The sequence below is a fragment of the Asparagus officinalis genome, chromosome 4 (genome assembly GCF_001876935.1).
Source record: "Asparagus officinalis chromosome 4, Aspof.V1, whole genome shotgun sequence".
Lineage (NCBI taxonomy): Eukaryota > Viridiplantae > Streptophyta > Magnoliopsida > Asparagales > Asparagaceae > Asparagus > Asparagus officinalis.
This window is the reverse complement of record NC_033797.1, coordinates 36,066,902-36,079,539: the sequence shown is the minus strand read 5'-3', so window position 1 is coordinate 36,079,539 and position 12,638 is coordinate 36,066,902. Positions and strand designations below refer to the sequence as shown.

General features: G+C 36.8%; 1 protein-coding gene across 1 annotated transcript; it reads right to left on the bottom strand.

Annotated features, from left to right (window-relative positions):
- On the bottom strand, positions 349-894 carry LOC109835896. Its single transcript, XM_020403874.1, has one exon. The coding sequence runs from the start codon at positions 883-885 to the stop codon at positions 511-513; it is 375 nt and encodes a 124-aa protein (XP_020259463.1). The 5' UTR covers positions 886-894; the 3' UTR covers positions 349-510.

Below are 12,638 nucleotides of genomic sequence, written 5' to 3'. Positions count from 1 at the left end.
GATGGCTTTGATATCATGTAGAGAAATAGAAAGAGGTCAAGAAGATATTATTCATTTATCCTTAACCTCTCTTAAATAGAGGTTAGGAGGATATCACAAAATAGACATGAGATAAAACCATATCCAATCATGACTTCCAATATCTCAACAATATCTTATAATATGTTCCTTTAACAGATAGCAAATGTTTATGAGCAGAGATAAATGAGACAAATCTACTTAGACCCAATTTATTCAAAAGGATTAATCATGTCTAATTATTTTTCCAATGCGTGACTAAATTTAATCTCACGCCTTTCGCTAGCCAAACGCGTATCTGAACCCATTAATGGATGCATAACACTCCAAACAACTATTATTTATTTCCAACCAAAATCACGGACTAAACATACATGAGATGGTACATGAACCATGAAACACAAATCGTACAAGCACAAAACAAAGAAAGTGACACATAACACACATCACAAACATGAACACGATCACATAAAAGAAATCTGCAGCAGTTCTCTACTGAACATTATAGAACATGCCACAATCACCCGCAGAGATGGTTGCTGCAATGGAACGATCGCATTGGTCCTTAACGGCATCGACAGAATCATTGATGCACGAGATGCAATCTCCAACGTCAATATCGGAGATGCACATAGAAGCACCAAATACATGAGGCAGCTGTATCGTATAAGTACGGTCAGGGGTACTGGCCGTTGCGGTGCGTATGCTCTCAAGAACTGTGAAGACGTTGGCTTCTAAGTCGCTGCCAGGTTCGTAGGTGGTGGGATTGCATCTTGGATTAGCAGAAGCAGAAGCAGCAGCAGCAGTTGCCATTAGACTAAGTAGAAATGCTATTGCTAAAATCATGTTAAAGGGTGAAGACTTCATATTTCTTGATTGTTAATTATCTTTGTTGATGAGGATAATGAAGTTGCTTTACTTGAGTATTTGTACTCGTTAACTTAGGAAGAGAGGGCTTTGGGCAGTGCTTGGCTTTTGTTTGGTTCCGGAGTTCGGCTATTGGTTTTTCTTTGCATAGAAGTAATAGAAGTGAATATCTAGAGATACAACAAGATGGGACATCTCTCACATTGTTCCGCCCTTTAAATAAAATTGGTATTGCGGCTGCTAATTTCTAGTTTGTTCCTCTTCTATTGCCACATTTAGAAAACAAAGAACGCTATACTAGGAATTAGGGCAGTAAAACTGCGAGGGTTGGGCGATTCTCTGATCCATCTATGTTTCATAACTTTGGTATAATTGGTCATTTAACTTAGTTTGCTTTGTTGCGCGTCGTGCCGAAGTGTGTTCGACAACCAAACGAGTCGGCGTACGATGAGAGAAGAGAACCAAACAAATCACGAGTGCAATCCACCAAATACGACACAAATCAAACCAAACACAGTGATTTACGTGGTTCAACAATTCCCTACGTCCACGGGGAGAGGATGGGGAGATTTTACTATATGAAGGAGAAATAGAACGAGTTACAATTCACAAAATCACTCAAATATAACCCTAACCAAAACCTTTAACTCCCTCACAATATCTTCCTCTCTAAGTGCTCAAAAGTCTCTCCTTTCTCTGCTTAAGAAACCCTAAAAAACGTGTTTGTATTTATATCAAACACCAATCCAAAACCAACTAGGAAAACCAAAACAGCCCAATTACCCGCTTCACGGTCGACCGGTCACATTCTCGCGATCGACCGGCCAGAAACAAGATTCAAACCCTGTAATCGTGCACGTTTTCAGTCGACCGATTGACTGTGTTTGGTCGACCGACCAGAACAGGGTTTCAAACCCTGTATTCCTACAGTCTATCAGTCGACCGTAGCCACACCGTGCACTTCAAAAATCCTGTTCTTCTTCGATGTTTCTTCAATTCTCCACCTCGGTGAAGTTTTTCCAAAACTGAGCCGACACCAAACATGATCATCACTGCGTCGTCTCACCAAATTTGGCTGCACAAATATGGTTGCCTACGTACCCTCTCTCTCAAAGGGATCAAGTCGTCCGTTGTTTATCTAAATGGCCACAAACGACCTCAACAATCACGAATTTGCAATAAGTTTCTACAATGATCAAACTTGTTACTCGGAACCACCTTTGTGAGCATATCCATTGGATTGTCTTTTGTGTTTACTTTCACAATCTTCACATCCCTATCTTCAAGAACATCTCAAACAAAGTGATAATGAACATCGATATGCTTCGTCCTCGCATGAAAGACCTGATTCTTCACCAAATAAATAGCACTCATGCTATCACAATAAATAGTAACGGATCGCTGCGAAACACCAAGATCCTCCAAAAGTCCTCGAAGCTAAATCGCCTCCTTAACAACCTCCGTAATCACCATATACTCTGCCTCCATCGTAGACAAAGCCACCATACACTGCAAGGTGCATCTCCAACACATCGGCGCAAGGTCAAAATAAACACATACCCTGTCGTCGACCGACGTTTATCCAAATCTCTATCATAGTACGAATATACATATCCAATACATAGCTGCCTACCACTAGTGTCCCGTTCAAAAACCAAACTAACATTGAGAGTACCTCGAATGTTCCTCAAAATTCTTCTCACGGTATCCCAATGACCAGGACCTGGGTCGTGCATGTATCTAGAGACCTTGCTTACTGCCTATGACAAATCTGGCCTCGTATAAACCATGGAGTACATCAAACTTCCAAATGCGCTCGCATATGGAGTTTTCGACATCAACTCTCTATCTTTAACTATCTTCAAAAGGTCAGCTAAAAGCTTCAAATGGGCTCCTAATGGTACACTAACTGGCTTCATTTTCATGCTCACATTGAACCGCTGTAGAACCTTTATCAAATAAGCCATATGTGTCAAACAAAATTTACCCTTGTCTCTATCTCTGTCGATCTCCATCCCCAAATGTGCTTAGCTTCACCCAAATCCTTCATCTCGAACTTGCTCGAAAGTTGAATCTTCAATCTATCTATCACGGATCTGGAAGTAGAAGCAACTAACATGTCATCGACATAAAGCAATAAATAAATGTACGCACCTCCATTCAACTTGTGATAGTACATGTAAGAATCAAACTGGCTCCTAATGTACAAATGATCGATCATGAATCCATCGAATAGTTTATATCACTGTCGAGGAGATTACTTCAAACCGTATAGCGATTTCTTCAATCTACAAACTAATTTATCCTTCCCTGCAGCTCGGAATCCCAATGGCTGAGTCATATAGATTTCTTCATCAAGATCACCATGAAGAAATGTTGTTTTTACATCTAATTAATCTAACTCTAAACCATATTGTGCCACCAAAGTTAGCAAAATCTGAATCGAGTAATGCTTCACCACCGGAGAAAAAACCTTATTATAATCAATACATTCCTCCTGTGCATAGCCCTTTGCAACTAACCTAGCTTTAAATCTCACGGGAGTACCTTCAATTCTCTCCTTCTTTGTATACACCCATTTGCAACCAATAGCCTTCCGTCCCTTTGAAAGCTTGACAAGATCTCATGTGTCGTTCCTATGAAAAGACTTCATCTCCTCCTGCATAGCCACCTGCCACAGATCAGCCTCCAAATTCTACCCATCCTCTTCACTGGAAGTGCATACGCAACAACTGTGTCTGTATACCTAGCTAGCATTCGTATGTCTCTCCTCTGTCTCTGAACCGCAATAGAATCCTGAACCTGAGCTGTCGGTCTCTGATCCTGCTCAACTGTACATGTATCCTCCAAATCATTATCGTGCTCGCCTAGCTTCACCTCAATCAACACTCTAATGGATACGGTCCCATTTGGATAATGTGGAGCTGCATCGATCTACATGACTTGGATAAAAAGATAACTTGAATCTTTAACTCAAGACAATTAGACCTTAAATCAAAGAGCACCAAGCTTTGATACCAATTGAAAGCACCCTAATGCCACTAGGAAAGAGTCCTAGAAGGGGGTGAATAGGGTTTATGCTAATCTAATCCGATTTATGCCAATTTAAAACTAATTAATAATATATCCCAGCAAGAATGATATATTATAATTATATGTGTAAGGATATACGAGTAACACCAGGGTAAATAATCTAAACTAGATAGTGGGCAATATAAACAAGCAGCAATATACAAAGGCGATATAAGATATGAACATAAAAATAAGTACGTCAATGCAATCACAAACAAACGATATGTTTACGGAGTTCGGTCCCCACGACCTACGTCTATGCTCCTCACCTCAATGAGATCTCCACTATCACACCGGGTTTTCTACGCTTACCCAAAAAACATTTACACCTCATAATGTCGGTTTTCAACGCTCATCGATCAACGTTCATAATCACTCATAATGTAACTACACTAACTACCACCTCAAGTGTTGGTCGCTAGCCCGTATTTCCCTCAAGTGTTAGGAATTATAACATTTCTCTAGGCATTACCACCTATCTCACTCCTCTTAGGATGACCCCGTCTCTCACCACACACTCCTCTTGGTGTACTAATGCAATACAAAGTGAATCCTCACAAATAAGCTCTCTACAACAAATGGTTGTTCTCTAAATAAGGTGAGAACTCAATTAAGCATAACTCAACGTTACAATCTCTCACAACCCCAATTATACTATGTATGAAAATACTAGAAGCTCAAGTGGGTGTGTGTAACAATGAGATTTAATAAAACAAACTAAACTCAACTAAATCTAGCTTTAAGGAAATGAAAAGCAAACAAATAAATAGCTAGATAAGAGTTTAGAAAAACTTCTCTATATGATAACAAGAGAGGGGGGGAAGAGTTGAATGCTCAAACACCAATGAATGATCTCCTCAAGCTCTTGTGAAAGTTTTTTCACAAACCAAACTTTTAAACACACTAAACAAACTTTAAAACCCTTGTAAAACTTGTTTTAAACATTTCTTGATGAACCTCAGAAGTATGAGGGCATGGGGTATATACAGGCTCATGAAACAACCTCTAAAACCAAGAGAAAACATCACAAAAAGAAAAAATAATGGAAACTAAAAATTCTAAAAAACTAGCCGTTATGAAGCCGTCAGTCGACTGATATTGTTCATCAGTCGACTGATGAGCTGACCGTTACAGGCCAGCAACACATCATGCCGTCAGTCGACTGATATTGTTCATCAGTCGACTGATGAGCTGACCGTTACAGGCCAGCAACACATCATCAGTCGACTGATGAACTCGTCAGTCGACCAATGACCTCATTAGTCGACTGATCAGTCGACTGAAACAAAATAAAAACTTTTTTGAATTACAGGCACTTTCTTTAGTCGACTGACCGGTCGACTGATTTCATCAGTCGACTGACCAGTCGACTGATAACAGATATACAGCATGTTTAAAGTAGAAATATGATTTTTAAACTGCCTTTAAAAATAGCAAACAAATTCAGAAAAATGTAAAACTTTAGGAAATGATTATAGGCATGATAATACACATGTTACAAAAACTGGATTTCAAAAAGCACCTCCCAAATGTGAAAACTCTTTATTTTTCAAAATAGTCCAAAACATAAAAATGAAACACACTTGTTTTAACATTTTGACTAAACCATGTTTTGAAACTTTATAAACTGATTTTATAGACTTAATAAAATATGTATAAACTAATATTAAAGTCTATAAACTAATAAAATAATATTTTATCAAAAACATCTATATTTTGATAAAATCAACAAATACGTGTGTGATTAATATGAGCTTAAAGTATTAACATACAAGTATAAACCTCTACTACAAACACTATAAACTATATACCCAAGCTTGAAGGTCTTCAATATAGCTTGACTTGGTAAACTTGCGGATGAAACTTGAACTTGGATCTTGAACTTGAATTGTATTGCTTCATACCATAATCCCACCAACCTTCATTGGATATGATCGTTATGACTTGATTCCATCCAACCTCCAACATATTGTTTGCCTAAAATAAATACAAAATACAAACACTAGACAAATAATATTAGTTGTAAAGTTTTTATTAATCATCATCAAAACAAAAGGACCCAACACCATATTCTCCTAGTCCGACAACAACTTTGTATAGTTGTTCACATGAGCCGCAAGTGAGGTGCCCCTAGACATCTAGAATCTGAATAATCTCTGCAGCAAGTGTAACTGATTCTCAACACTCTTCGTAAGGTAATTGTTGTTAAAAATCTCACACATCTTCATCGCAGATATCTCCCCAATCACATCGTATTTCATCTCTTGTTCTAAACAAGACCTGATCACCCCACAAGCGTTCCTATTCATCTTGTCTCATATTGCCTCATCATATTTCAGTGGCCTCTCGTAGACCATAATGGTCTCTTCCAAATTTTGAGCATTTAGAGCATCATGTACGTCACTCATCCACAAACCAAAATTGATTTTATCGTCATACTTCACCACACTAATCTTAATGTTTTGAAATCCAACATAAACTGTACTCGCCATCGTCTTGCTGCTTTCACCAACTTTTTCCCCCATTGCAAACCACTCCAAATTGTAAAGAAAGATTCAAACTTTAATAAAAATTGAGAAATTATCTAACTGAACCCTAGATAGGATTCCAGCATGATCTCCTAACCACACGAGGAAAGAGAGATCTCCAATGGCAACTCCACAACGCTATCTCCACCGAAGCCTAGAACTCTAAGAACCAAGCTTTCACAATGAATCTTCCTCCACCCAATGCCAAAACCCTAGATCTTAAATCTGAAGCTCTGATACCAATTGTTACGCACCGTGCGGAAGCGTGCTCGATAACCAAACGAGTCGGCGTGCGATGAGAGAAGAGAACCAAATTAAATCACGAGTGCAATCCACCAAATACGACACAATTCAAACCAAACACATGGATTTACGTGGTTTGACAATTGCCTACATCCACAGAAAGAGGATGGGGAGATTTTACTATATGGAGGAGAAATAAAATGGATTACAACTCATAAAATCACTCAAATCACTACTACAGAAGCTTCTTATAGTAGCAGTTAATTCATTAAACTGTTCCTATTAAAGCTTATTAAAACGGTTATTATCAAATCTGATTTTTTTCCTATTTGAAACGGTTTCAACTAGATCTCAATTAAATTAAAAGAAAAAATAAATATTACTATTAAAATTAAGGTGGGAAACAAAAAATTTGTGGGGAAACAAATAAAAGCGGGAAACAAAAATAGGAAGGCGGTGATTTTTTTCTCTCTCTTTGTAACCTTCGCTCTCACCTCCCTCTAATTAAACTCCTTCGATCTCATCACCCCCTATGATCGATCGCACGTCATCGTCACGTCCCCTCCGATCTCACATCGTCACATCTTCATCACGTCCCCCTTCGATCTCATGTCATCATCACCTCACGTCCCCTTCTAATCTCACGTCCTCATCACCTCACGTCGTTGTCACCTCCCCCCTCCGAACTCACACCGTCATCACCTCCACAGACCGATCTCACTCTAATTAAACCCCTCCTATCTCACCTCATCACCTCCCCACGATCTACACAAAAAACTCAAGTGCTCTCAAAAACTCGATTGGCCCCTGATCCTCCGCATGACCCAATAAAGCTCCACTCTGAAAGTGTTAATGGATCTCCGATCATGCCTCAAGACCACCGCTTTCCAGATCTTTGGGCGTCTGTCCGATCGAGCTGTGCAATATCGTGGTTGTGTTTCCCCCTTTCTGATTTCTGGCAATTGTATGCGCTGATCAAGGTATTATGAACTTTCTTATTATTGTGATTAAGTTATTTATTCAACTTGATTAAATTATTTATTCAACTTGTAAAAATCCCCAATCCACTATCAATTCTGTGCATCTAATTTATAGAGAAAAATCCTTAGTTTTTTATTTTGTATACAAAAAAGTAACTTTTAGTTTTGTTCTTATTAGAAAAATCCAGATCAAGATCTAAGATACGTGTTTAATTTTCATGCTCTCCCTCAACCAATATGAAAATTTTGGATATTTCATGACATAGTAGTCTTTTTTTTCTTTTGACAAATTATAAACTATTTTTTAGGACCTGTGAATCAATTTTAGCATGTAGCTTGTTGAAAAAAACATTTAGGTAACCCATTTTAGAAAATCATACAAAATTAAGGTACTGTTTCCATCAATGCTTGTAACTATGGGAGATAAATGTATTTTTCTTATTTATTCAATATTTATTGGCAGAAAACCTTATCCCATATATGTACGTACTTGTAAGTATTCTTGTACAAATATATATTTGATTCATGTGAATCTAAACAAATAATCTATTTTGTGATTTATTCAGATATCTATTTGATTGTGAACGAGGTTCGTATAAATTACACAGGTTTGTCTTCATTACATATATAATTATGTAGTATAATAAGTTTATTATTTCTTCAAACTTTTGATCCATTTCAAAATTCCATATCTTGTGAATAAATTATATATAACCAATTATATTTTTCCCCTATTAGGTTTCTCAAAACAATTGAATAAATTATGCATGAAATTATTATAGAGGGAAAAGAAAACCAAAATCATGAAACAATCCATCAGACATGGTCAATTTAAGAGACTCCACTTTATATATTTATATACACGTAGGTCATTCACACCTTTTCCATGACTATTATATGTCATTTTACCCATAATTATTTCCTTTTGAAATGAATATAATGAATTTTAAATGTCAATTACTCTATGATACCTTGAGAGATGGAACATGACTAATAGGAGTTGGATGTATAAGGAGGAAAATGAACACTTTGAAGATTTTTTTTATAGCTAGAATCGATTGTTTCATTGAGTTTGAACTTCAACATTCGGTGGAAGGCCGGTCCAATGTATGTTGTCCATGTAGAAAATGTTAAAAACGATATAGTTATGATACGAAAACCATTAAAATGCTTATAGTCAAGAATGGTTTTGTACATGGCTATACTAAATGGTATTTTCATGGTGAAAATCGAAAGAGGCTCCAGGAGGAAACAATTAATGTGCTTCCATCAAGAGATGACATGGTAGGAATGCTAGCATCTATTTGTCCATTGTCTTCGGCTTATGAAAATGACACGACTTCAGATTCATCAAATAGAACAGTAAGAGATAGGAATACAAAAAACTTTGAAAATTTGATCGAGGATGCAAAGAAACCACTTTATCCTAATTGGCAGAAGTACTCAAAATTATCTTTTATTGTTCGTTTGTTTCAAATTAAGTGTTTGAATAAATAGAGCAATAAGTCACTCTCCAGTCTTCTTGAGCTGCTTAAAGACCTTTATCTGAGGACAATCTCGTGCCAAAGACATGGTATGAAGCAAAGAAGGTAATGGATGAAATGGGCTTAAAGTGTAACAAGATACATGCATGTTGTAATGATTGTGTGCTATTTAGAGGGGAATATGAAAACTTGAATTCATGTCCTGTGTGCAAAGAATTAAGATGGAAGCAAAGAAGAGAAGATTCTCAAGGTAAAAATGTTCCTATTAAGATCTTTCGTCACTTTCCGTTGATTCTAAGGCTGCAGAGGTTATATATGACCAAAAAACAGCTGTAGACATGACCTGGCATCACAACGCTCCTAGGGGAGACGAAAAAATGAGTCATCCTATAGCTTCTGAAGCTTGGAGAAATTTTGATGCAAAACATCCTTCATTTGGCATGGAACCTCGTAATGTAAGGCTTAGTCTTGCTAGTGATGGGTTTAGTCCTTTTAAACTAATGACAGGCGGCGATCGAAGCACATGGCCTGTGGTTTTGATTGCATACAACCTTCCACCATGGTTTGCTATGAAGCAATCTTTCTTCATGTTGTCCCTTTTAATAGACGGTCCAAAGTCACCTAGTAATGATATCGATGTCTACTTACAACCCTTGATTGATGAGCTCAACACTTTATGGGAAGATGGTATCGACACATATGACGCGGGAAATGATGAAACCTTCAAGATGAGAGCTGCCATTTTGTGGACAATCAATGACTTCCCTACATATGGTATGTTATCAGGTTGGAGCACTAAAGGGTATACTGTATGCCCTACTTGTCATATTAACCATGATTCATATACTTACCTTGTAGCAGAAAATGTGTGTACTTAAGGCATCGCCGCTTTCTATCGACCAATCACATATGGAGAAATGATAGGAAAAATTTTAATGGTAAAGTGAAGAAAGATACTCCTCCTATTCCATTATCTGGACATGATGTATTAAATCAGTGGTAAAATTACAATAATGTGGCATTTGGAAAGAGAAAAAATTCTGAAAAGCAACCAACACTAAAAGGTTGGAAAAAAGAATAGTATTTTCTTTGAACTATCATATTGGAAAACATTATTGGTGCGTCACAACCTAGATGTTATGCACGTTGAGAAAAATGTTTACGATAACATATTGAGTACTCTATTATGTCGAGATGGAAAAACAAAAGACAATCATAATGCTCGTAGAGATTTGTAAATTTTAAACATCAGGAAGCCTTTACATCCTAAAGAGATAGCTAGTAGAGCAGGAAAGTTTGTATTGCCTCATGCATCCTATAACATGAGCAAAGATGAGAAAGAAAGATTCTTAAAAGTTTTGAAGAACTTAAAACTTCCCGATGATTTGTCTTCAAACTTCTCAGGACAAGTTCAGATTCAAGAAAGCAAGATCATTGACTTGAAGAGTCATGACTATCATGTTTTGATGCAACAACTCCTTCCATTAGCCATGAGAACATCACTTAGAAAGAATGTAGGTCTTGTCTTGAATTATTATTGTAGCTTCTTCAGAGAATTATGCTCTAAGTTCATTGATGTACATCTGATAGAAAAGTTTGAGCAAAGTATTCCTATTATTCTATGCAAGCTTGAAAGGATTTTCCCTTCAGCGTTCTTCGATGTCATGGTACATTTGACTGTCCATTTAGCGAGAGAGGCTAAACTCGCAAGACCGGTTCAATATCGTTGGATGTATCCTGTTGAGAGGTACGGTAAAATAAATTATATTCACTTTATTTTATATTTATTCTGGAAGTATAATTTATAATTTCCATGTAGGTATTTGCTTACACTAAAGAACTATGTCTGAAATAGAAGCCGTCCAGAAGGTTCAATTGCTGAGGGGTACTTGATGGAGGAGGCCACAATATTTTGTACACGTTACCTTGATGATGTGAAGTCAAAACTTAATCGATCAGTGCGACTTCAAGAAGGTCCCCTTGGTACAGGAAAGAGTAAAAAAACTATCGGCCTTAGAATTGTACCAAGCATATCGCATTATACTTGACAATATGGAATCAGTACACCCATATCGAGAGTATGTTTTGTGGATATGTTTCATAGTTTCATTAATGCCTTTTATTTTAATACTATATTGGTAATCCAGGTTATATGATAAACTTGTAAAGCAAAGACATTCAAATTGAGACAAGCGTCAAGTCCAAGTTGAAGGACATAGAAATTTTGTTGACTGGTTTAGATCTCATGTAAGCTTTCAAAACTACTTTACTTAAACTTTATAATTTTTCATAATAGCAATTTCTAATGCATTTATTACTTTGTCGTAGATTAATACATTAAAGAGACAATATACTGGATTATTAGTTGTTTTTACTATCAATAAATCATAGGCTGCCACCTTTTCTTTTCTTTTCTTTCTTTTTTTTTAATTTTTGGGGGGTGGGGGACTTGTCACTAGTGATTTACGAGATCTATAGTTACGCATTGTTAATTTTTTGGCACGTAGAGTGAAGAAATAATCCCTGCGACCCATTAAAAGAGTTATCAACGCAAGAGAAGTACAAAATATAATGTGCTGTATATTCAAAAAAAAACCTCCGAACTTTGAGAAACTTCCCAAAGTTTTTTTATTCCATCATAACCCATTCAACTTTGGTGTTTCTCATAAAACCCCCTAAACTTTCAAATGATCACAACATACATACCCTTGCGGTACTTTTAATACCATCGTTGGCTATTATTTTGATTCTATAGCTTGTTGGTCTATTAACAATATTTTAGGAGTTCCACGGAACAAGTTGAAGGTTTAGGGGTGTTGTGCTAGACACCCCAAAGTTTAGAAAGTTTGGTAGAATAAAAAAATAATTAGGGGAGTTTCACGTGAAACGTCTTAAAGTCTTCCTCTAATATAAAAAAGCTAGATATGATGCAAGCGCGGAGCTACATGGTAAGAGTGGTGGATTATACATTGTAAATTACCTTTTTGTCCTCCAGCAAACAAAATTTTGAGGGTATCTTCCTCGCAAACTGCTACGAGATTGATAACTCATTAAAGACCCCCACGACTTTGTCTCTTGTAGCGGAAATACGGTACAAGATCTGTAGTATACTAAACATTATCCATGTGATAAGTTCCGAAAGGATCGGATTTTTTGCTAGCAACCAGATGAAAGGTTGGAAGTTCCAAAAATCAGACGGGGGAATATTTTTGCTAATGAAAACTGCAATTAAACGTTATTAGTTGGTTTTCCATCTAATAGATATGAGGATATAACGTGTAAAACAATCAATGTTTAGTTAAATTAGGGGTTGAGTGATAGACTATATACTGATAAATTAATTTTACAGAAAACACCCCTTTAACCCTTTTACTAACATTTAACAGCGTTACATTGTCGATTTTAAAAAGATAAATTGTAAGTGACATTACGGGAGAGGAGTGATT

Coding starts and splice junctions, on each gene's coding strand:
- LOC109835896 (XM_020403874.1), bottom strand. CDS start 885: ATGAAGTCTTCACCCTTTAACATGATTTTAGCAATAGCATTTCTACTT.